This window comes from Phalacrocorax carbo, chromosome 12 (assembly GCF_963921805.1).
Source record: "Phalacrocorax carbo chromosome 12, bPhaCar2.1, whole genome shotgun sequence".
Taxonomy (NCBI): domain Eukaryota; kingdom Metazoa; phylum Chordata; class Aves; order Suliformes; family Phalacrocoracidae; genus Phalacrocorax; species Phalacrocorax carbo.
In genome coordinates, this window is record NC_087524.1 from 14,606,600 (window position 1) to 14,633,206 (window position 26,607).

A 26,607-nucleotide genomic window follows, 5' to 3' on the forward strand; every position below is an offset into this window, starting at 1 on the left:
AAAGAAGCTGACATCGAATTTTTTTTTTCTGAATTAGCCCCACTTTACTACAGTTTCTAGCAGCCCCACTTTACTGTTGTGGTTTTGGAAGGCTAATAAATTATTTAAGCACTGTGTCTCCATATTGGAATTGCTGCATTGACTGCTCATTCATTCACCTCTAGTTTAATGTCTTCCCACTTCCAGGAAGCAGGGAGCTCAACTCTCTTTGGATGCCTGAAAAGAGAACATGAATTTCCAAAAACATTGTCCCTTTTAAAGAAGAAAACTCAAGGGTATCTAAACCAAAGTCACTGGAATGCTAGCTATACTCTCTGTAGATGGAGATTGGGGAAGTTAGAGTATTTTGAGTTTGCCAGATGGTACGTGTTGGTTTTTTTTTTTTTAACCAATGCCACAACAGCAAAATTTGGAAAGACTAGGAGCAGTAAGTGTCGTTAGGACCTAATATGTGCCTCCTATTACTAATTACATCTAGATTTCATCATTTGTGTCTAATAGACACTGAGACACTTAAAACCCATGAAGCTTGCTTCCACTACTTGTAATGTGTCTTTCACTGAATAAATATTTACAAAATACAAAATGTGTAGGTATCTAGCATAGCTAGAAACTATGAGTAGTTAAAGAATAGAAACCAGGTGATGAGGTAGTAAATAGAATGGATGGTTTCTGTTTATATAGCTCTTATTTTCAGTAAGCAGTTTTTCTGTTCCTAATGATGCAGAAAAGAGGCAAACTAACTGCAAGCCCTTCTCAAAACAGTGAATGTTGTGGAAATGTGAGCACTAAGGGGCCATTGTATTTTCAAAGTTTAATTGTATATTTCTTCCTAGGGCAACTATTTTCCTAGAAATCAAGGAGTTCAAATGATTCTTCAAAAGTTACTTGAAGTTTGGTAATAACATATTGTGATGTGCACATTAGAAGATTAGCCAGAATTGTATCATACACTTCCGGGGCAATTTAAGATCCAAAATGAAAGGAATTTTAGTAAAGCTGGGGATGGATTTCTGAAAGAAATATATAATTCCTTAGCAATTTGCGTCATTAAGAAACAGAGGAGAACTTTGGGCCTCAGTAGTCATTGGCTATTCAATAGACTTGCTCACTTCACTCATCTGCAAATTATTCAGCCCTTATTAAAATAGTGCTGAGGCAGCAGTAGGGCCTGAAAAATGTGTCATGACTACAAATTATTACATTCACTATAGGTATCAAAGCAACTTAGTCTGACTTAAATTTTCTGAGTAAACAGTGGCTTTAATATGAAGTACCAGCTTGCTAGTTGAGGATACACAATTGTCCTTTCTAACATAGTTCCATAATTACTACTTAAAAGAAAATTAAAATTGGGTGGTTTAGAATAAGAGAAGAGCACACTTTATCAGTGTTTAACAAATTCCTGTAATAGTAAAAGCTTAACTTATGTTCAATTAAACAGGACTGTGGATGTGAGTACAGAATGATGTTCTATTGGTATGCCTCATACGATTGCATTTTTGCTGTCTGTCAGATGAAAATAAAACTCTGTCCAGCTATTAGTCTCAGAATTTAATAATTGCTAAATATTTTCTAACTTAACATAAAGGTTGATTTCTCATTTAAAAGGGTTTTTGGCAACTTGTTGTCAGTTTTATAAAAGAATGTTCTATAAAACCAGATAAACCGTGACTAGCTGCATTTCAAGCATAAGTTTATGGCTTCTAAGATGGGCTGTGTGTTCTCGAAACTGGCCGAGAAAGAAGTAGATGAGAAGAGAAACACATTCGAGAGCAGGGTTTTAAATTTTAAATCATGAACTGGGATAAAGCTATGGAATAGTTCTCAAGATATGTTTGATTGCATTCTCTAGTGCAATGTTAGTAAGGCCCATTACAGGCTTTCCCAAGATGGATTTGGCCACCTGCTGTGCATTGCATTGTTTTGTTTCACTGTAAAATTTTACTTTGATAATTTCTGGGTATTTTCCTCTCCTTTTTCCTTTTTTCTTTTTTTTTTTTTTTTTAAACTGATAACTTACCTTGGGTAAGCTTGGTTGTTGTCGATGTTGTTTTAAAATGAATTGTATATAATGTATAATGGGAATTTTCCTAGATATACCTTTGAACCTGATTTTTAAAAAAATTCTCAACTGAAACATTTGAAAGTATTTTTCAGAATAGGGTGAGTGACAATATTCCAGGAAAAAAAAGTCTCAGTTTGAGAAGCCAGAATATGAGCATTGGTATTCTATAATCTTGTTTAAATTCAAGACAATATTCAAGGAGCATTTGGACAACTCCCTCAGACACATTGTGTGAATTTCAGGGTTGTCCTATGCAGAGACAGGAGTTGGACTAAATGATTCTTGCAGCCCCTTCCAACCCAGGATATTCTATGATTCTATGAAACAAATTCTGACCTATACATGTTGAATAAAAATAGAAAAATAGTAGATTTATTTAGTATTTGCCCCTATAAGCCACTGTCTCCTCCCTATCCTTTCCTCTTCCCATGTGAAGGAAAATTAAGGCAAAGATTTATGAACTTTGCCATTTCATATAAAAATCTATAATTGAAATAATTCTTAAATCCTATAAAGAATAACTGTCTGTATTATTTAGTCAAAAAGCTATCATTTGTTTTGGTGACTTTTTGTGGATCTATCATGAGGTAGATGGATTGCAGCTTTTAGCTCTTAATGATTTTAAATTGGAACAAAAGTGTTCAACACTGATGTCCAAAGTAATAATAAATTATTAGTTAAAAAGATAATGGTCTTTAAAAGGTAGAGGCGTAAACGGAAGAGACCATTACCTAGATACAGGTGAGAATCTTGGTAAAGAGATTCAAAGTGAAGATTATGATTCAAAGCAAATGGTTAGTCTCGTGCCTATGCAAAACAGAAGCGTTTCCATTACTTAATAACAGTAGTAGCAAGTAATAAGACTCAAGTGTTAGGAAAATGAAGACATCAAATAAAGAAGTATTTTGATAGTTAATGTCTAAATATATGAAGTGCTGTTATTTTAATTATTACATTTTCCCAACTGTTAAGATATTTTCTTTTGCTTGATTAAAAAAGATGCTTTATTAAAACAAACATGACAATTAACTTCTACTAGCTAGAAAATAATTTCAACTGATATAATTTTAGATTTTTATAACGTCAGCAAAGACGTAGGAGATATTGTCTGTCTTATTGTTTCATATTCATGAAAGAGCAGTAGAGCTGAATATTAATAGAACATGAGTAATACATTTTCCTCATGGCCTTTTGTGTGTAGTCTATCACTGAAAATTCACTGCTCCGTCTTTGTTTGTTTGTGCATATGTGCACGTAACATCTGAAGGGACATCCCTTTTATGCTACTGCTCTGTGAGACTGAAATCCTTATGAATAGCAATGTCTACGTCCATGCTGCTTATCTGCTAGTGTTTTGTTAATCAAGAGATGGGAGGGCAGAACGACCAGAATTTTTACCAAGTTTCTCGGTTCTAGCAGCTGTAAAAGAGATTGGTACCATTTGTTTAGCTTCTGAGTGAGCTGAGGTAGATGTAGTCCCAAGCTGGTCTAGGTTGTCCATTCTTTTCTTGAAAGCTAGAGCATTGCAAAGCATACTTTGCATTAAGGAATTCTTACAACTTCTCTAGAGACAGCAAACACTTCCTTTTCTATTTCAGAGCAGTGAAGGAGGAGGTAGCTCTGATAAGGTCTTTAGCAAAAGATACCAGCCTCGATGAAATCAGATTCTGCTAGAAGGCAAGAGCTGGAATGGGTCCTGCTGAGCTCAGGCAGCAAAGGTCTTCAGATGGCCTTTTTGCCTCCTACCAGTGCAACACACCGTGATCATGCATTCGGCATTAAAGGAAAATTCTAGTAACGGTAGGAGCTACATGCTTTCGGAGTTCCCATTCACTTCTGTCCCAGTGGACTGGCTATTCCAGCAAGTGTGGACTACTTTAAATCATCCATGAAAATTGTGACATGCATAAGATACTATAATAGTCAGCTTGAAAAACTGAGATAGGCACAGTCAATCACTTAGAAAAAGTTTCAGTACCTTTTCACTCACCTGTTGTCTGGCTCCCTAGTAGGAAGCTAAGCAGCAGGACAGCCCTGGTGTGGTGAGACAAAGGTGTCTTGAGTAAGAATGATTTGCTGAACTAGTTCATGGCATTGTTTACTGAGAAGTTCTTGCATGTGTATGTGTTCACATGTGTACTCATCCACATGTGTGTTGGAGCTTTTCCTCCTTCCTCAAATAGAAAGGAACTGATTCTGAATGACTTGCAGGTTCCTCTTCAACTCTGAATCTGAACAACTTACTAAGTGCCAAATATAGTGAGGATAGGATGGTTCCTATGTTGTGGGATTTGGGCATCTTGAAAATATACATTCATCAAGGCCTTGAGGAGGAAAGAACAAGTCTTCAGAACTCTCTAAGGATTAACTTTCTTCCCACTTATATGTTGAGCAAAGATTGTCTGACCTTCCAATAAAGAAGCTGGTATTCTTGAGAAGAAAACTTTAGACATATTTGGGGCTGATTTCATGTCAGAAAGTATTTTTCTTAAGAGAAGAGTTGATTTGTACTGTATTTTTCACGCACCTGGTTTGATAACATATTTCAAGAGGCCTGGAAACTAGAATCTTACATCAGTGAGTTCTGGGTACAGAGAACAGGCAGTCTAGTTTCCTTCCTGTCTGGTCCTCTTCAGAAGCATCTTTGGCAAGATACTTGAAGCAAAGGAATCAGTTTCCTACATTCATTTTGCATTAAATGAAACAACCATAGAGTTCAAGTGAAGGGTGTTTAACTCTCATTTTTTAAGCCTGAAGAAGAAACTGGATTGGCATTCTTCTTCAGCACCTTTGAAGTCCCTCAGTTGCTTCAAGTACTTTGAGACTCCCAGCTATTATGACTGAACCTTTCATCATTTTGAGAGATAAGGACTAGATTTATGCTTTTTTTGTGAAGAAATTGATTTGATAGTCACAGCACACTGGTGGCTGCAGGTGCCACAAATGGAACTTCCTATATTCTCTATTTACTGTTTGTTTTTCCCTGTTGGCTTTCATGCAGTGCAGCAGCACTCATTTTTGCTGATAAGCTTTGGTGATATCAATACGCAGTCTCTGCTATTGCCAGCAGTCTTCAGCTGTAGTCCACCACGTCATGGAATTAATGCTACATAATGGAATATGTGCTTTAAGCATGTCCTTGGAGCATTTTGGTGGCCTACTTCTTAGCTATTTACCATATTTTAATCAGACATTAAAAAAAATGTTTTGGATAATCTGTTTCTGGCATCCTAACAACATGCCCACAGCAGCATAAGTGAGCCTGCAAGGCAGTCGCTTTGATGGTGTGTATTTGATAGCATGCTAATCAGCGTTCAGGTCTGTATTCTGATGTGTTACACGAGCAAAGAGCCAGAGATGGTACATATGGAATTTGAGATATCCGACATGATGACTGTAAGTTGTCCAGGTATTACAGCTATTAAGAATGATGATGACTATGATATGTCTTGCTTTTGCTGGAAGTCTTTCATTTCAGGGGTGCTGCTTTTATCTCCTAAGGCTGCTCTGGCTTTCGTGATCCTCCCTGGGACTTCGGCATCATTAAAGGGGTTCTGAGACATTCTCCTGCTCAAACATAAGAACTTGTCTCCAAATGTCACTGCTGCACTGTCAGTTTTCGTTATTGGCCTGACATGCTTTTCACCATAGCTGGAACAGGATCTCTGTTTTCTATATACTGATGCTGAAGCCAAATTATTTGGCACTGCAATCGAAACAGTCAGTAATATGTTGAACATTCTTTTGGCTAGAATTCCTCAGCCCCAAAGTGTGCATTTAGGGTTGTTTTAGGTCTGTGTTCGTCAGCAATTTATCCTGCCTAAGCCCCTGACATTTTCGTATGCGCCTGGTGTGCATGCTTAGCATTCTACAGAAAGATGTCTAGAGACATGCATAAATATCTAAGGTTTTCTGATGCATGTGGAGCATAGACATATACAGCAATCTAGGCATCTAAACATCAAATAAGACAACAGATATATTATCTACCACTTTCCAGATGCCAAGTTATACTTTTACTGCTTGCATCGTGTTCTTTCTAGTATCCAGAACATGGGAGCTCTCACAGACACCTGGAAAGTTGGTCACCTGAGGTCACAATGAAGTTATGAAGTAAATACAGAAATAAGATGCAAGAGTGGGCAGTAGCATTTTTGTTGGATGTTCCTGTTGCTGTTCAAGACTCTCCCAGAGTGCATCACTGCTTATGGAATGGCAGAATTTGTAGTTGCTTTCTGATTTAAGTCTATTCTTACATCTGTCTGTTAGTTGCTGTAGCAATTTTTGTTTAATATAATGTTTTGTTTAATCATGCTCCCAACTGATAGGACAGAGGAAGAGGAGAGCATAGGGAGTACATTTAGGGAGGTCAGCTTATTAATAATAATAATCCTTCATATTTCTGTTTGATCTCATGAGGTGGGGAAAAAAAGGAATGCTCTGATCAGGTGTAGATTTAAGAGCTCTGAAAGACTTTTTTCAGCTGTGGATTACACAAGAGTGACCAAAGAAAGATGCGAGGTCAAAGATGAAGGATCTCTCTGAGAGGTGATGGTAGTGACTCCTGGTTCATTTATGAAATACCACATAGATCGTGAACCATGGCAGGTTCCCTTTGAGTATATTAGTCTTACGTATCTTGACTTGTAAATTAAATCAGTTGAGATCCTAATTCACAATCAGATCAACATCTCTCCTTAGGAGCTGACATCATCTTGTCCTTTGCCTGGTGCAGATAGCTGTGGTGTTCGGCCCTCTGGTATTCACCTGTCACAGCAGTAGTCTCTATGTCTCTACTCCTTATGCTTAAACCTGGATTAGTGAAAACTGCCTGCACAGAGATTACATGAGGAAATCTGTTTGGGTTTTGGTATCTTGAGATTTTTACAGTGATGGAAGCAAGAATGTATGTAGATTTATTCTGGAACAGGCAAAGGCCTTTATTCCTCAAAATCTGCATTTTCTCTTGGTAATTGTATAAAGACAACATGATAAAAATGAGTAGAATGTGTGTGATGTAATTTTACTGATACTTCATGAATATTTTTTAAGAATTAATGCTTTTTATGTTTTTAGCCCAGGGGTTTTTTATACTTTATAAATCAATAATATAAATGTATTCAATGTGTATTTAATGGCATTGGAATTGTGGATGTACCACTTTCACCTGTCTCTGAATGGCTTAACGATGTTGATCAGTACCAGCATTACAAGTTTTAGAGGATGGAATATTTATCCTGTTTTTCCCCTGAACTTTGATTTCTATGAATTGCTGTTAACTTATGTTCCTTTTATTATCTATATTGGCCTAGCAATTAGTAATCAGTAGAGTAGCCACTGGGAAAAAAACAAACCTTATGACCATTTGGCCTGGTTTCTGACTCTGTATCAAATAACAGTAATCAGAACTGACTTTGAACAGAACAAACACAGATTTTTAGTAGAACAGAAGCGTATAGTGGGAGGATTTTTTTGGTTTTTCTTTTGGTGGAGGGTTCAGCGAGGTAGAACCATTAAGATAAAAACTCCATGGACAATGACTGATATTATGAAGGAGAAAAGAACACAGTGAATTCTCTCAAAATGTGAAGTTGTTTCTGCTGAGCTATTCTTTGAAATGTTTTAAGCAAAAAAAAAAAAAAAAAAAAAAAAAAAGAGAGAAACAAAACCACCAAACCAACCAACATTTTAACTAATTATCTCACATTTGTTTCATTCTGATTCATAGAAAATTTCACCTTGGGTAGGTTTACGCAAGATCAACATCTCCTACTGGGGATGGGATGACATGTCTCCTTTTACAAATACAACTCTGCAGTGGCTTCCTGGAGAGCCAAATGACTCTGGCTTCTGTGCATATCTAGAAAGAGCAGAGGTGGCAGGTCTGAAAGCGAATCCATGCACTGCAATGGCAGATGGTCTTGTGTGTGAAAAACCTGTCGGTAAGCAATCTTTTATACTCAGTTACTGTTAGTGTCATGATTAGCAAGCTGTCTGGGTTTTCATTTGGCTAAGAGGGATTTTGGGACAATTTGGGTTAAATAATTTTTAAAAATGTACTTTTTAGAAAAACAGGGAGCTTTAATCTAGAAAACAAACAATATTGCTAAAGCAGCAAGTATTTATTTGTGAATTAGTTTACATGGCTTAGTTTGTATTACACCAGAAGTCTTAGAAGTTGCCTTTAAATCAGTAGTAGTCAGTTACAACAGTGATTGTAGCATGAAAGTGTCAATGAAGATATTCAGCACGGCTGATGTTTTCTTTCTGAAGCTCGCTGAACATCAGTGAGCATTTTAATGGTCTAAAAGACTGACAAAACCAAAATTCTTGTTTCTATATTTTAGGTTTGTTTGTGTGTAAAGATTACTGTGGCAAATAGTGACCTGACAGTTAAAATTAGCATTTTCATGCTCTGGTTGTCCTATATTTCTCTTCATAGCTGTGAGATTGAACACATGATGTTCTTTAAATTTCCCCTTCAGTTTTGTCCATTGTCTGTGCAAAATCGGAAAACAGCTGCATTGTTGGTGTGTTGGGAACACGGCCTATCGGTCTAATGGTTTTGCTGTGAAATTGTCAGTTATTAATTTTAGTGTTTTCTTTTTTTTTTTATCTTGAGGTACTTCAAAGGCTGTAGAAGTCGAAGTACTTAAGCATTATAAGAACATTTTGATAGCTCAGCTGATTTTTGTTAGTTCTTTCTTTGTGATTTTTATTAATTGCAAACCACAGCTTGAATACGTACATAGTAGGTCAAATCCAGGAACAGCCTTGGTTAAGTGATTTGGCAGACTGTATTAGCAGGTGAATAATGGCTTGAGAACTTGGCTGTATTGAATGTGAGTCAATAACATACAAAAACGTGGCAATGCGTAGGAGAGCTTAATCCCGATGTTTCACAAGGTACTTCTGTGTGGAGAATATGGTGCTATCTACAATTTTGTGTTCCTACCTGAGAATTATTATACTCTTGCTCTTGTACACTTTACAGATTTATTTGAAAGCAAAGCAAAAAAGGTGGGAGTTAGGGTATACAAGTTCTTTTTGTGTGTTAGAACTTTTTGAGATGGCATACACCACTAACCCAGTCAAAATGTGGTCTCTAGTAGAGAAAAACAAATAAAAACCAACCAACAAAAAAAAAAAAAACACCAACCACCCAACAACAACAAAAAACCCACCCAAACTTTTAGGGATAAATCATAAGGAGATTATTTGTTGCTCATATACTGTTAAACTAATGAGAACAATAGACCAGAACTCTACTGTACTTGCTATAGAAGCTTGAGGCTTATTTTGTCATGTACGTGCAAGTAACTAAGCTGACATCAGCAGGCAATGAATATTAAATTTACTATTTTAGTATATAGATAAAATTGCTGTGAAATTTTTTAAATGGGCTCTTTTAGAGCTCTAGTATGACTCATGCTGAGTATTACTTAATTTTTATGAAATATTACGTTTGTATATTGCACTCTAAATTTGGACTAAATTATTAATAGCTAATTAAGGAAGCGACCACTTTCACTTTAACAAGGATTTTTCTAATGGAACATATGATTAAAGAAAAAGGAGATTGCAGTTGTGTTAAAAATAATAAATGTTCATGGTTCTTTTCCAGTTAGTCCCAACCAGAATGCCAGACCCTGCAAAAAGCCGTGCTCCTTGCGAACAACGTGTTCTAACTGCACGAGTAATGGTATGGAATGTATGTGGTGTAGCAGTACCAAACGATGTGTTGACTCAAACGCCTATATAATCTCCTTCCCGTACGGACAGTGTCTAGAATGGCAAACTGCCACATGCTCCCGTGAGTATCTTAATGAATGTTCAACCTATTAAATACACTGTTGTATTTTTTTTTTCTACTCAAAAGAGCATCCATATGAATAGGATTTAGCACATTCACTAAAGATAAAAATAATTTCAGGTTAATCATCTTATATAGCTACTAATGTGTATGTATTTTGTGTATGTGTATGTCTGTGTATGTGTTTGTGTATGTATTTTCTAGATACAGATAAAATATTGGTAATTCTTTTGTGATGAAACATATTTAGTCTGTTAAACCAGAGAGTAAAAAGGGTGTATTATTTTCAGACAAAGAAAAAAATACCATGGTTATTTGTGTGACCAGCTTTAGTGTGTCAAGTAACGGCCGTGAGTTGGAACAAAATACTGTTGAAATTAGAGAAACAATATGCAGACTGTAGACTTATACCACATCTAGTTATTAAAAAAGGAGATAAGATGAGTTTTAAAGATTCTGATTTATTTTGCCAGTAGATTCAAAGTACATTTTCTTGCTATGCAAAGTTAAAAACAAGGCAAGTGAGTTCTGTGTCAAGCAGTGAAGATGTTCCCCAGACGTTCCCTCTGGAAGCACATTTCATGAGGAATTGATACAATGCCTCTCTAGGAGAATAAGAAACCTACTCAGCGTACCTTTCAGTATACCATTCAGCTAAAGCTACTTGTTCCCAAGTCAGTAGTGACTGGAACATGTTAAGTTCAGCAACATGCAGTTCCAGCGTATATCGGTGTCATAATTCATGGAGCTGCTGGAACAAGCTGCTTAGTGCCTTAGATTCTTGTCTTGGTCTCTTTCTTTAGAAAAATTCCTCAGTCACCATCTTACAGAAGACTGGTTCTTAGTATTTTTACTGCCCTTCAAGATTTGAATAAAATAGTTCCTACCTGTAAAAGACACTAATCCAAACTTAATGCAGGGGACTTCTCAAGTGTATGTTGAACTCTCACTATTGCTCTTCTCTGTGAAATTGTTTTTCTAGCTACTTGCAACTTCCTTTCCTTCTCCATAAGGGTCTTTTGATATTAGCAGCTCTGAAACATTTTATTTATGGATATGTTGTGGCAGGGTGGTTGATGTCCAACAAGAAGGAGCTTGCTTTAGGGTCATAATTGCTTTAGGATCTTGACTCTATTTAATAGATTATGGATGCAAATACAAAAGGTGGTTAGTTGCTTTCACCTAAGCCTTGGGAAAATATTAAGTAAGATAAGGTCCTGCCATATCTGTAATAGGAACCATTAATATATTACAATTTTAGAAGAAAAGAATGGCTATATGTACCAGGCCACTATATATATCTGGGTTAAAGGAAAATAAGACATAGGAAAATTTTTCTTTTGGGTAAAATTTGCCAAGGATACTGGAACCTGCAGAGCCTGTATTCCTACCTTAGTAGAGATTCCTTCTTCATACTTAGTAATCACAAAATGTAATGAATCAGTACAACTTTGACCTGTTCTGGTAAATTTTTATGCTTAGTAAATTTTGGATATTAACCCAGGTTCTGGTACCCCATGTCCTCTGAACTCAGCCATCAGCCCACGTTTGGTCTAAGAACAACGAACTAATAGGAACACTTAATCCCTTGTCCCATATATTTGGAATAATAATACTGTAATTATGTAAAGGCTTCTCTCTTGTAACAGTTCACTAAACTTTTTTTCACTCCTTTAAGGAATCAATTTTGCAACTTATAAAATATTGATAGTGAGTTGTCGCAGAAGATAAATAGATTGAAAGTTTGGAGATAATATAGACAGAATGGCACATGAATGATGCTTAGTTTTTTAAAATAGCATATGTTATTTCAGTCTGAACTTTTAATTCTGTTTTTGTGTTTGTGTAGTATTTGCACATCATACAGATTCAATTTGTTTGGGGAACACAAAAAATTGTTTTTAATTTAATTGAAATTTTTGTCAGATCTGTACAAATTTATATTCAATAAGGCAAATGGGATTTGCTGTATACCAGTTCATCACCATGTAAAGGCAGTTGTGTATGAAAATGTATTTTCTATTCAACAAATTAAAGAAAACCAAGATTCTTTGTCCGTAAGCATTTATTTTTTTTTTTAGTTTAACGCATTAGATATTTCACATTTAAACAAGAAAATGAATGTCCAAATGAAACATAGTTCAGATATTGTTTCAGTCTGGATGACTTGAAAATTTTATTAGGTAGATATATTCTTATTGCTGTGAGGTAATGAAGTATTAAGTTATTTCAAGGGGTGGGTAGTGTTTCTGCTTACTTGAATAATTGAATGTAACTATACCTTAACTATACCTTTTTTTAAAAAATGATTTTTATTTTGAATGATTGATTTTTGAGTTTTTGGATGTTTTTTTTCTGAATGGAAGAAACCCAACTTCACACAAGCATGTGTGATTTGTAAGGAAAATAAAACAACTGAGACCTTCACATTTATTTTCACAACTTGGAATTAAAATGAAGAACACTGTTTTATTGGTGACATTTTGTCATTTTAATACCTGCTTGTGAAATCATTATATTCTACTCTTCCTTACATCTTCCATCCATTATGACTTTTGATTGAATAGCTGACAGTTGAACAATCTTGGACCAACTCTAGAATTTCAAAGAAAAAAAAAAATTCTGCGTGAATATCTCCTTCTTCCATAAAAAATAACTTCTCAGTTAGGTCTCTTCAGTTTTTCAGCTGAATGCCACTACAGAGAATATCTGAGGATTTTCATTTTTGGTTCTGTTTTATCTTCCATGAAGATAGTGCAGCTGACGCTTCAGGGCTGTTTTCTCCTAGCTTTATAAATAGCAGCATGAGAATTGTTCAGATCATTTACAGTGCATCTCTGAAAGGGCAAGCCAGCCAGTATAGAATGGTGGTCTTTAGTTTCTGTTGATCTTCTAATGTATTCAGAAAACAAACTTTGTATCATTTAGCTTCAGATCTGATGATGTTTGATTTAAAATTGATTTGTCTCATAACTGACGTGGATTTCCAAGAACAGTTGAGCTCCTTTCCTCCTCCTCCTCCCTCCCCCCCCCCCCCGCTTTTTCCATATTTGGGAAACTTAAAACATTTCCTCCAATTTGGATTCTTCCAAGTCTAATGATACAAGAGCTCATGCTCCAGCTTTCTGCACTATAAAAGTCGTTTTGAGGTTTAAAACTGCCTGTTTTCTTGGTATCTGCATGTATCTTTAGACTACTGAAGCATTTTGTCTCTGACAACTTTCATTACTTTTAAACAATAGTAATAGTTGCTGAGGTCAGAGTATCTAGCTTTATTCTGATGTCAGTTTATTTAATTAGAAATGAAATTGTTCTGTTTAGTATGGCTTTTATAGCATGGATTCAAGTATTGTCTTTATGGAGTAGAGTGGTCCAGGTAGCTGCGACCATTAGTTGGATATAATGTCCTGGCTGCAGCTGAGCCAAATTGAGAGGTTGCACTCATGGAGAAGCCATTTGAGTGTCCTCCAAAACCCACCCCCGCAAGCTTTAAAATACTGTTGTTTTAAAAAGAAATGTAGACTATTTCTGGCTTCCTGGCAGGATCTTCCTGAAGTTTATGTATGTTTTTAAAGTCGTTTTATAAAATGTCTACAAAGTTAAAGTGAGAAAAGACAGGGACCCATAGTGATCCCTGTTCCAATGATTCTGATGTGAATTTGATTCCGTGTTACAGCATCCATTTAAAAAAATTAAGATGTAACAGAAAAAGCTCAGATAAACTCGTGATCTCTAATGGTTTTCCTGAAGATACTAAACTGAAACTGTTAATTTGTTATTAATAAGACATGGCAGTAACTTCAGAATATGAGTTTTATTTGGTTCTAAACAGATTTCTTAAAAATGGTCTTCCTCATATTTTATGAGAAATCAACTTATTTAAAGAGTATAAAAGCACTAGATGGAGTTTTGATATTTAGTATGCAAATTAAAAAATGAAACCTGATTTACTCTAACAGATGAGATTCTTAAGAGACAGTTCAATTAAATGGGATTGAATTATGACTGGTAATTTAAGAATCCTTTTTTGGAAAGATGTGCAATATGCTAGCTTGTTACAAAAGTTCTATATAAGAAGGCCTAGTCATGTTTATAGATGAATACTTAGGTGCAATCCCGGGATACTTCATACCCAAATAAAATTTTTGTTTGAATTTGAATTCTCACAGGTTTTGGATTACTATTACCGCTTTTTAATTACTTTTATCACAGTTTTTGTTGGAAGGACTGTTTACATCAGTAAAATTAATAATATACACATCCTATAATATATATTAATAATAAGCACAGAATATATATTTTATCATAGGATTTACTGAAGATGTGTAGTGTTATTGCTCTGCCTCATTACCTATATTTATTTGAAATCTTTGTTGTTGCATTGTGGTGTAACAAACACCTGCTGTGTATTTTGTGATCTCTGAAGAAGTACAACTTTTAAAGAAAATGGAAATATTCTTGCTAATGTTACTGAAATGTTTTAATTTGCACAAGGAAAGAGAAATGCAAAATTGTTTCTTCGTCAACCGTTGTAAAATCCTAACATCTTATCTTAAAAAAACCCCAACCAACCAAACAAAAAACCCCCACCCCCCACCCCCAAAAAAACCCAAACAAAAGAACAACTGAAACCCCAAACTAAAATGCAAAACAAAACCCATCCTTACATTTATATTGTATTCTGTGCAATAAAGCTCAAAACTGCTCTGGACTGAGGACCTGCGGACAGTGTTTGGAACAGCCCGGGTGTGGGTGGTGTAACGATCCCAGTAACACTGGAAAAGGACAATGCATGGAAGGATCATCAAGAGGCCCAATGAAGCCTGTCGGCATGCAGTCTCATGAAATGGTGCTGGATGCTAGTCTTTGTCCCAAAGAGAAAAATTACGAGTGGTCTTTCATCCAGTGTCCAGGTAAGGTTTGCTTACAGTCTTTCTCATATACGCAATACAAGGTATTTCTCTGTTTAAGCATACCAAATTAAAATAATTATTTTGAGTTTTACAAATAACGTTTGCATGAGATTTGTTTTTCTACAATATCTCCTAAATATGTGGTTTGTTAGTCTCTGTGTACTGAATGCGAATGTGCCCAACTGTCATGCAGGTTCACGTGTGAAGTTTAATGCAAATAGTTAACCAAAATAGCCATTTATTTATAAATAAGTTTTCACCCATCCTATCCGTCTACTTTTTCAAATCCAGCTGTATGGATTTGCTTCAGCTTTTGCTTTCTTCTGACTTCTGTATTCACCAAGGAAGAGAGCAGCTGGGGAGGAATTACCTGTAGGCAACTGCTGATGGCCAGGAGCAGGGAATTCCTGCATCCACACTCTGCATACAAAAGTCCGGCTGGCTGGGAGAATGCGGGGTGCCAAACACCTGAGCTGTGCCTCTGGTCTAACTTTTAGACATTTCAAATAAATAGAATGTATGCTTTTGTAGTTTCAAAGATGTCTAAATTTAACCCATACCAATATGATTATAGTATTTTAATTTTTAAGTTCATTGGGCAAGTAAGCAAGGCATTGGGTGTTTTAAGACAGAGGAAGCTGAGCTGGTGCAGCCTCCTGTATGGAAATACTCAGATCCCGAAAGCAGCGTCATTGCAGCAGCGTAGTAGTGCAGGCAGATGAAAAGCACATGGGGGAGTTTGACAGATCTCCAGTGGAAATTTCCAATAAATAATACATTTTAAAAAAAAGCGTGAGAACTCTTTTTTTTTTTTATTTTATTTTAATAAATGCTGTAATTGTGCTAAAGTTATTTTTCCAGCAAATGTACCTACTGCTGATAAACTTGGAATCTGGACCTTCTCTAGGATCAAAGCTTTTATGGGTACATGCAGCTATGTTTTGTTTTGCTCTCCTGGGTACTATTTTCATCAACGTATTCTGTGTGTGTGCGCATATATATGTGTGTTTATATATATTTAAATGTAAGCATGTGTATCACTATATTATTTAGTAAGTAGACTCTCTGAAGAAAATTTTATTTTGGTAGCTTTTTTTAAACACATAAGTAGAGAGTAGATTTTTTCTTTTTAAGTTTTAGAATAACAAAGTGAAATGAAAAACCAAGTGAACCAAAAAGCTCCAAACCGTCTAACACTGTTTCCTGAACAAAGGAGCCCGTAGTAAATTTCTGGAAACAAGAGAATGACATTACATTTTATGGAAACGTCAATACTTACCTGTATTTTAACATACAGACTATGTTGATAGTAAGTACATTGTTAGACTTTCACTGCAATACGTAGTATCATCCACTGGTGAAACTGTAATGGAGATATATATACATATAGAGCCTGTCTACAATGTTTGAGATATAAGATTTCATCACCTTATTTGTTTAATATTTATTCTTCATGAATAAAATTCTGTATTCAGTGTATGTTCTGACCAAGAATTCACAAGTTCCACTTTAATTTAAAAATCCACTAGTTTTATAAATTTGAGGCAAATCTTCCAGAAGTCATAGAACTAAAATTTCAATTCATGTGAAATTTCACTTTGATTGCTATAGCCTGTAGGTTTTGTTCCTAAGCTTTTGTTTTCATTGTCTTAAAATATTATCTGTAAGGGATTTTACTAACACAGTTGTTATTCTTAGCATAACAGTCATTTGATGTACTTGAAATAAGATAGAATTGATACTAAATGTATATAAACATACTGAACAGTTTGTTTGGATGAAAATAAAAATGAACAGGTTATAGTATGTACTCTGAAGATTGTTCTGCCACACTGATGAACAGTTGCCTAACATTCAGATTCATTCATGTATGCATTTAGATTTCTTTGTAGTTCCTACCCATGCTCTTTATAGACCCTCTGGTAATTGTGTTGTTGATAAGTTTACTGGTCATTTTGATATGAATATATATTTTTTAATCAGATATGTATTTTAATGGAACTATTATTATAAATAAAGTTGCAGATACCATATATCAAGAAAAAAACCGAAAAAGTAGTGTTGGGATTTTCTCTCATGAGAAGAGCAGTTTAGGTAGGACGCAAGCCCAAGCTTGGCTATAAAGCCTAAAATTCTCCTCTGAAAAGCGGTGTAAATTGATTCTGTTTTGCTTAAAAGTGGTGGAAGTGTTTTTATACTAAACCCAGATTGCAATGCAGACACACTATTTATATATTTTTCCTATTATTAAGTGTTTCTTAAAACTGTAATTATCAACATTTGTCAGCATCACCAACCATTTCAACACAGAGGTCAAAAGCAAATTAGACATATTAATTGCTTATCTCCAGGGTAGCCCCACTGAAGATTCAGCTAAATCACATTTGTATGTGTGAGGAAAAGTACTCTGTTGCTGCCAGTGAAGTACATTAAAATCACTTAAGGAAAAAATGTCTTTTAAAAATTTAATTCCCAACTCATATTTAAATGATTGTAACAGCTCCTCATTATTTTATTTTTTAATTCTTTAATACTGATGTCTTCAGTTTGATTGCACTCATCTGTATCAAAGAAAGCTGTTGAATTTTGCACTTCTGGCTTTTCTCTTTTCTCAGAGAGATACATATTTTCAGGAAAATAAGCAAAAATATATTATTATTTTAAATGGTATGCCATGTCATTTGTAGATTGTATTGGCTTCATTGTATATATATATTTTTAAATTTGATTTAAAATCTCCTCCATTTTCTTCACTTTAACAAAATGTAAGAATTAAGAGCTATTATATATCACCAGTTAATATTATGACTTGCAGCAAACTAAAATTCACAATAAGAAAATTAAGGTTGCTTTCCTTTATCCTTTAAATTACAACAAAATTGAAAAATACAAACCTAAGCATTAGAAAGAATGGAAAATTTATAAATGAATGACCTACTAGAGATTATCAGAAAGAAGCATTTTCCGTACATTATGATACAGTCTTAATATGGCAATCTTACTTTAATAGAACACCTATTTAATGCGCTATCCATTTTAACTTTTGGTTTATTGGGCTGCATTTTTTTTTCTTAACATTTGTTTTAAGTCATTTACTGCATAAGATGTACAAACAAAACTCAAAATGGAGCTGCAATTCATGGTATTTTTCATATAGCTTTTTCTGAGAAAGGCAACAAAAGTGCAGAATGGCAAACTGCCAGGAGGAAGACACCACAAAGTTGTCTAAAAATCAAGTATTCTTAGGAAGAAGAAAACTTGTAATTTCTAAGGAAATTTACTCAAGATAGTAGAAACTTTTTGTCTAGTAGTAAGAAATGTTTGTTACTTGTTTACAAGATTCTGTAGGCACAGCTACAGAAAAAGGAAGGGATTGTAACCTCGGGAGGTTTAATGGTTTATGAGCCAAGCCTGGCAATGACTGTAAAGTTTCTGAATTCTGAAACAGCTCTAAAAACTTCTAAATCATGCGGTGAGAATCTTGTTTTTCTTTTTTTTTTTTTTTTCCCTAGCCAAGACACCAGTCACTCTGACACTTAGATTAAGAATCCAAATTAAAAAAAAAAGAAAAACCAAACTAAACAGAATGATGTTACTGAGATAGCTGTCCTCGGCTGAGTCTTACCATTCGCCAGTAAGGCATCGACAGGTTTGAAGTAGTCTAGACATTTGACAAGCTGCTGTAATTGACAGATGGCTAATCTGCAGAGCACAATGAGCTCCAAGGCCCCACTCTACAGAGAAGTCATCCTTCAAAACCTCTTGGTCGTTCCGCTGAGTCCTGGCAGCTGGATCAGTGATTCTGGCAGAATTCATGTTGTGATTTTGCTGCAATAGTGATCAGTACTTTCTGAGTTTCTCCAAAACATGGAGCACTGGAGAGGAGGTGTGGAACAAAACCAGTGGTTTGTAGTGTTGTTGTCTGACAGAAAGGAATTTTGTGCCTTTAGGGTCAGACATAAAAACTTTGGCAATAGGAGCCCAGTTTTTTTCACTTTCATCAAAGTCAACCGTAGTGAGGAGAGACTGGAGGTGTTTGATGTGGTCCTGATGTCCCTAAAACCAGTTAGTGTGCCAAAGCTAATGGGGGGATCAGAACTGTTAAAAATAAGATGATCTTTTGTTAATTTTTTGGTAAGTTCTCTCTCGCCAGTACATGTAAGTTGGAGTGCGAGTTGTTCGTGTTCTCCATTACAGTAGCCTCTCAAAGGGTTCACAGCAGATTGTGCATATGTGTGGAGGTTTTCATTTAGTCTTGATGGCTTACATCCTCTTGACAGGTTCCTTAAGTGATTGGACAGCATTTTAAAGCTGTGAGGACAGGTTTCAGTCATTCCCGTTGGCAAAAACCCCACCCTTTTTCACACACCTTACACTTGCATGTCACCACATAGTCAACTTCTGTGGTCTTTTGTCTGAATTCATGTATTGTCACAATGCTATTTTTAAGAGGTTCTGTGTCAAAGTACAAATATATGTGCTGGTCATTAGTCAGGATTAAACTTTTCAGAATTACATTCTACTGCAATTCTGTAATCACGTAGGAAAGATTTTGTTCCCGAGAGCAGTTCGGTAACGGCTTTTTAAATGTTTTATTCTAGCTTGCCAGTGTAATGGCCACAGCACCTGCATCAACAGTAATGTCTGTGATCAATGTAAAAACTTAACAACAGGAAAACAGTGTGAAACATGCATGCCGGGATATTATGGGGATCCCACAAATGGAGGACAGTGTACAGGTAAGTCGTTCTGCTGGGAGGGGGAAAAAAATGGAACCGACACTTTATGTAATATGAATTTAATGTAACGTGGAATTAACTTTTCTTTAAAGGTTAAATGTTTATTTGATAATACAGATGAGTTGATCAGCTGAGTTAATGATTCAAAATCAGATTAGTGTTTTTAAGAGAAATGTTGCATTCAGAAGCGTCACTTTGCAGTTGTCATTCAGCCTGGAAGTTCTAATAACAAGATGGTTATATAAAGGTGCTCTCCCAGTTAGGGAAAGGAGGAGAATAAAACTGTCCTTTGGGAGCAACACCTTAAATCCTGATATTCCAGAAAGGCATAATTTCACTCCATCTAAACAATCCTCTTAAAAGCAGTGAGAAGCTACTAAATGAATTTCAGTATCCACCATAATGTCTGATAGTACAGATTTGTATGGATCACAGCATGGCAGGGGTTGGAAGGGACCTCTGGAGCTCACCCCATCCCACCCCTGCTGGAGCAGGCACCCCCAGAGCAGGGGCACAGGACCGCGTCCAGGCGGGGTGTGAATGTCTCCAGGGAAGGGACCCCACAGCCTCTCGGGGCAGCCTGTGCCCCTGCTCTGGCACCCGCACAGGGAAGATTTTTTTCTTCACGTTTAGATGGAACTTTCTGCATTCTAATTTGTGCCCGTGGCCCCTTGACCTGTCATTGGGCACCACTGAAGAGAGTCCAGTTTCATCCTCCTGACACCCGCCCTTCAGATAGTTATAAGTATTGATAAGATCCCCCCATAGTCTTAAATATGTGATGCTAGTGGAAAACATGCATTTAACAGACCAATAGGTTTTATTCATGTGTAGATCAAACAGAAAAGTCTGGTACGCTGAGGACTGTAAGGTACCCATACCTGTTCAGTCTGTTTAGTTTTGTAATTGCTGCATTGGAGGATTCTTGCTGAAGTGAAAGAGAGAATGAAGTCTAATACTCCAGATGTTTTTTTGTTTATTGCTGTAGGGCTGCTTTTTTCCTTGCATGGGTGATTTTAAAGTTGGCAGTAACCTCTTCCCTTATAACTAAATAGGGGAAGGGGGGATATATTCAATATGAAAAGTCATTCAAGTAGTTGAGATTGTGTCTAGGAGGGTGCTAGGACATTTTGTCCCGTGGCTTTTTCTTCTCTATTATTGATGTTTCTTTGACTGGACCTTTGCTTCTTAAGGAATATTTTTTCATTTAAAGTGTTCACCTGTTCCTCAGCACTTTAACGTGCAGTAGTCAATACATAAAGCTACACATCTGGTAAACTCACGCACGATATGTAGAAAGTGTGTTCAAGGGGATGGAAAGATTAATGTCTACCCCTATTGACAATTGCACATTTTGCTGGTGCTTTATGATGCTTTAAATAATTCTTAATAGTTCTCTTATTTCCTGAAGTTGACAAAATGTTCTTTTGCTGTCTATAGCACCTTTATGGCAAAATGATGTATTAATATAGCTTTTATTCTTCAGGGATACATTAGCTATCAACCAAATAAGCATTCCATCACCTTTAGTGAATTATGTGTAGTGCAATAATGGCTAAAATCAATTTATAAGACCAGGAAAATTATAAATTTTATGACTTGTTTTTTCAACCCTAGTCTGTAAGAGTACATATTTTTATTGGTAGACATGATTTTAACAGGAGCTATTTAGACCAAAGAATGCTTTAAAAAATAAAGATGATAATTATTTTGAGGCTTTATCTGCATTGGTATATTATATTTTGTAGTATAGAGCCCATAAATCTGTTCAAGTCTTTAAGACATTTTGATGAATGTAGTCATTATAACTTCTAGATTTTCTTCAGTATCATGATTTTTGTTCCTGTGATGGAGGTGCCCAAATTGTGGGCCAGGGATTTCTGCAGGAAAAAAGTACCAGTGATCTATGGATAATTTAAGAGGCTTTTGGAACCACAGTTGAGATCAGGCAGGGTGCAAATATAAAGTAAGAAAGAGATGGTTCTATTTTTTTATTATTTCTCTCCTTCGTTGTGGTAATTCAATTCTTCTGGCAATGCAGAAAAAAATTTGAAAATAGCTGCAAATTAAAACTATAATTAAAGTAAAAACATAAGGAAAAATGTAAGTGGAAGAAAGGGCAACTCGGTCAGAAGCTGAACTTAAGTGTGACTGAAATAATAAGAAAACGAGACAGAAAATGGTACGGAATAGCCAATCAAAGGAAAAATCATGGAGAAGTGAAAGAAACCAGTCATCCTCATAGTCGTTTCTTGTATCACCCCTCTGTGCTGCTGTCAGCTGAGTTTCTGGCCGGACTCTACCAATGTTTCTTTCCTACTGAAACTCATCCTTCTGTACAGGGGTTGACTGCCTGAGCATATGGTGCATTTTTTCCTCAGACCTTCTCAGTGATTTCTGTCAGGATACAGACTGAAAACTTTATAAAGGAATGACAAGATAATGTCCATAACTCTTAAAATACATCTGTAATACTCTAATATTCTTCATATAACAAGCTACTATAGTTACGAGGGTGTAACTTGGTTATGAATTGGAGAGTAGCTGGAGGTGGGAAAAGAGGTTGTACTCAATCTCTACAGTTCAGAGGCAAAGTGTTGTACGCTAGGAGAAAAACTACAAATTATTCTCTTAACCTACTCATGATATAGCACACAAAACAATTTTTCCCCCCAGTGTTGTGACAAAAGTACTTACATATTAAAGTACACACATTATATATTCTGCTGCTGTGATATATATACTTACAGCTAAAATCTGACTTCCCAACTTAGTTTGACTACCAGCTGGATTAGTTTATTCATTAGAACCTGGATCATCTTGAAAGGAGCATGAAATCCTGATCATAACAGGAGATGCATGGCAAGTCTTTCACTCCTCAGAACCTTTTTTTTTTTTTTTTTTTCTCCTTAACTATGCCAATCCCTTCCTAAACCCTTTCTGTTTATGATTCCAGGAGGTCATTCAAAAAGCTCTGAAAGAAGCTGACTGTCCACCTCTGAGTCATCAATTCTGTTCTGACCTTTGCCCAGGGAAAGGAAACTCTGTAGAAATATAACTATTTTCATTATTCTACTCTGGGAATAATGATGCCTTTACAACTGTCATCAGATAACCATTCATAGTGGTATTGCATAATGTTATGCTATCAAACTGCTATGGGATGACTAACAGTTGTTGTAGGGAAAAAGGTATAAAGGTATAATTCATGTTTCAGAAGGTTTTGAGTAGTTGTGATTAAAGAATAGATTAAAAAAATTGACTTTTCTGGAGTTTTGCTCACTATAACTGCTGACATTTCAACAGTGTTAAAACAAATGTAAGGACACACTTTGCATCCTAATATGGCTTAGTAGATGTGACAAACCTAAAAAGAAGGACAAAGAAAAGATGGAGGCATAATCACAGAGTTGAAATGTGCGAAAGGAAGCTGAGGAGAGAGAATAATGATAAAGTGCCTTCCCCCATACCCCCACTTTGGTTGAGAAAGAAGTAATGGGATTACGTTGCAACACGAAAGATTTAGGTGGAATACAAGGAAAACCTACTCAGGTTAAACTGTGAAATAGATTTCCTAAAGACATTATGAAATCTGCATTATCGCCTACACTATATTTTTTAAAATTTTCAAACTTCTCTAGCTTTGGAAGAGGGCAGTGGACTAGCTGATTCCACATGTTCTTTTCCAGTCCTAATTTTCAGAAGATTCTTGGAATCTGAGATCTAGAATGCAGGGAGCTCTTGAGTAAAGATAAATACTCTGATTATATAAGATAATGTTCTATGGATAGCAAAATGACTATGGATATTTGCCATACTATGAGTGCTTAATAAAGGCGTTGCTAAGTCTTAAATATTCCTTATTTTGGAATCCATAGCATTTCTGTTACTGTGGCGTTAAACAGCTCTCTTTCTAATGCAGGTTTATTCTGTGGTTTATTCTTGCTCTAGCTTATTTTTGTGTCAGAAGTGTGGTATGTTGGATGTTGATGGGCAATAGTTTGACAACGATCAGAATTTTTTTATACTTAATTATTGTACTTTTTCTTCTTTAAAAAACATGCCTAATACCAATTATTCATTTAAATTCTGTCACTTGAAGTCACTTTTCTATATCAAGAATGAGAGTTAGAGTTTGAATTTTTGGTGTATACATGATCTTTATATTCAGTACTCCTAACATGTGACTTGCAGTAAAGATATATGTACTCCTTCAATTCTTTATGCCCTTTCATTTGACAAATATCTAGTTTGAATTATTTTTATATTGGATTTGTTGCTGCATTTTATACAAAAATCAGTAATAAATTGTAAACCCCGTTTATTTTATGTTAATGACTGAATTTATTAGTTACCTGTTCTTATATTAATTAAAAACGGTTTAAGGTAATTCTTATGGCTGATGTGAAACAGGAAGCCAAAATATAAAATGAAATTAACTTGTTACCTTACATTATGATATATTTTTAGTTACATGAAAAGATTTGTGTTCTTGTTGGAAACAAATGATACACAGTGCACAAATTATTAAGCCCAGACCCTGTGCATGTGCTTAAGATTTCTAAGTTAAAGCCCCTGTATGGCAACGAAAGGTGTAACGTGATAGTACCATCTAAGTTGCCACAAAAAGTTACAGCATCCTTTTTAAGAGTTGGCTTAATGTGCAAGAAAATAAGAGGGAAACCAAAGGTAAATTCTGAACATGAGGGAATAGAGTGCTCTAGCAAGGGACAGGTTTTGGGTTTCAGACCAAGCTCCCGTTCTGTTTACCCCCTTATCTGACTGGTTTTGGGTGCAAATGCAGGAGCAGCCCTTTGAGTGCTAAACGCAATGCTGTCAGACTGTGCCAGAAATACTGACGAATCGGAGTAAAATCTCTTGTGATTTGACAGAATAAGGCGCACACACGCTCTGTATCGCGGTGACGCTTAGGTGACAGAGATACACAGATCAGCCGCCTTTGCTTCTGAGCAGGTAAACCTAGGAAGCCGTGTAGTCTGAAATCATAGAATCATAGAATTGTTAAGGTTGGAAAAGACACTTAAGATCATCGAGTCCAACCGCTAACCTATCACTGCCAAGTCCACCACTAAACCATATCCTCAAACACCACATCTACCCTTCTTTTAAATGTTGAAGAGTTGGAGGATATTCCAAATCACATAGATTTATTTTTTTAAAATTTTTTAAAATTTCTACTCAAGTCCCACTTGAGGTACATTTTGAAGGCATGAATACAAAAATTCAGTTATAGGAAATTCATCATTAAGTATTGATGGATTTTGGAAACAAAGCAGCTCTAACTGATGGGAACATATACTGGCTTGCTGTCTTGGTTGTTTCTCTTAGTGTTATATTTTCTTCATGTGACTGACATGTCTGGGAAATATGCAGCTGTTCTGTAGAAATTCTAGAAAAAAGTAGAGTACAGACTGCAGCGTAAAGTACCAGGAGAAGGCAGATGGGAGACTGCCTGGAACAATTTTGCATCATCTTGGCAACATTTTTAGCATTATTTTCAAACTTACTAATCATCTACTGAGTTGGGAACGCTAAAAAAATTTACCCTAGCTGCTTATCATCTTGTCATTTTCTTTATGCATGGTATTTTAAAAAATTATTCTTAAAATGTATGAGATGCCAGAAGAGAATTCTTTACAGTAACTTATGACACACACTGTGAATGTATAATATATTTTAAAATATGATCGCATAAGCCCTTGGCTGCAGCGCAGTCTTTTTCATGAAGTGGTAACATCCCAAACAGCGTTCAGTTTTCCCATAATTGGACTACCCTCACTGTTGCTTTGACAGTAGGAGTAAAACTGTGCGTACCAGCACAGCAGGAACATTGCATTTTAACTTGCACCGCTCTCTCTCTGAACAGCCTTAAAAGGCACAGTGTTGAAGACACTGATGACCATTCTGTAATGGCCTCCTACGAGATAGGCTGTATGTGTGAAGCTTTTTAAGCAAGTCTGTAGCATTTCTGTTGCCTTTATAGATCTGTCCCCTTCTCTGCTATCATACAGTTGGATGTTTTAAATAATAAAAGGCCACAACTTCCCCCCACGTTTGATTTGTAATCATTCTGTTTGAAAATGTGAGGTTAATTGTTTACTGGAAACATTTAATTTGCTACCAGATCTTCAAACTATTAGCAAACGTGAACATGTTTCTAGTGAGCGTACACCATTTGGCACCAAGTCACTAGTGTCTGCTGCAGCAATGTCAGAGGTCTGGGTACCTTTTCTGTTCCTCCAGTATATAGAGTGTGAAGGGCAGAATAAGTCTGAGCTTTTCTGCTATTCTTCTAAAACATTTGTCTCTGAGAGAGCGTGCCTTGTGCAGTGTCTGCTTCTTTTGCACATTGTGTAACTCAGTACTTTTCACCTATATTTAGATACGTGTGTGCATGTGCGTACACCTACACATACTACTCCCTGAATTTGTTCCACATGAATTTGTGCATCTACGTATTAGCCATCCAGCTTATATATATCTACAGTAAAGTGGCCCGTGATTTAAAAAAGATAAAAAGATAGGCATCAATAAAAGACTAAGTTGTTAGACTAGCTTTAAGGTACCTTGTCTTAGGTACAGTTGACCCCAGCAATAATATGGTTGCCTAGATATATCTGTGGCTATTGCTGTTGGCTAAAAGAGGAAGAAATTAAACTTCTAAGTGACTTGTTGATACGTAAGGTATATCTTCAGTAACAGGAGGAAGATCCATGATGTTCAAATCTTGCTGCTCAAAGAATGTGATTATTCTGCTGAGTAACTGACATCTGAGATGTGGGGGTTTTGAGAGAAGAGGCTGAGCATGCCAGAAGTCACTACTTCTGGTGTCTATGAAAGGCAGACATGAGAAAGATGTTAAACTCATCATGGCAGCTAATTGAAAATGGTCTCCTTGGGTTTCAGGTTCTATCTAACTTTGAAAGATGTCTACTGGGTAGGTTTACAGATAATTTTTCACTGGCACTGTTTCTAACATTTTTACCTATTCAGCAGTAACAACCTTCGTAACACGTTTTTGTCATGACAGCCCATGGAGAAACTGATACTGAT

At 35.9% G+C, this 26,607-nt stretch overlaps 1 protein-coding gene across 3 annotated transcripts in view; it reads left to right on the forward strand.

Annotated features, from left to right (window-relative positions):
• Positions 1 to 26,607, forward strand: part of ATRNL1 (attractin like 1) — a 524,212-nt gene that overhangs the window by 120,251 nt on the left and 377,354 nt on the right. For all 3 annotated transcript variants that reach the window (XM_064464229.1, XM_064464230.1, XM_064464227.1), the window contains exons 16-19: positions 7,797 to 8,010; positions 9,693 to 9,881; positions 14,576 to 14,794; positions 19,396 to 19,533. In XM_064464229.1, coding sequence (XP_064320299.1) covers positions 7,797 to 8,010; positions 9,693 to 9,881; positions 14,576 to 14,794; positions 19,396 to 19,533 — 760 coding nt within the window. The remainder of the gene's footprint in view (positions 1 to 7,796; positions 8,011 to 9,692; positions 9,882 to 14,575; positions 14,795 to 19,395; positions 19,534 to 26,607) is intronic.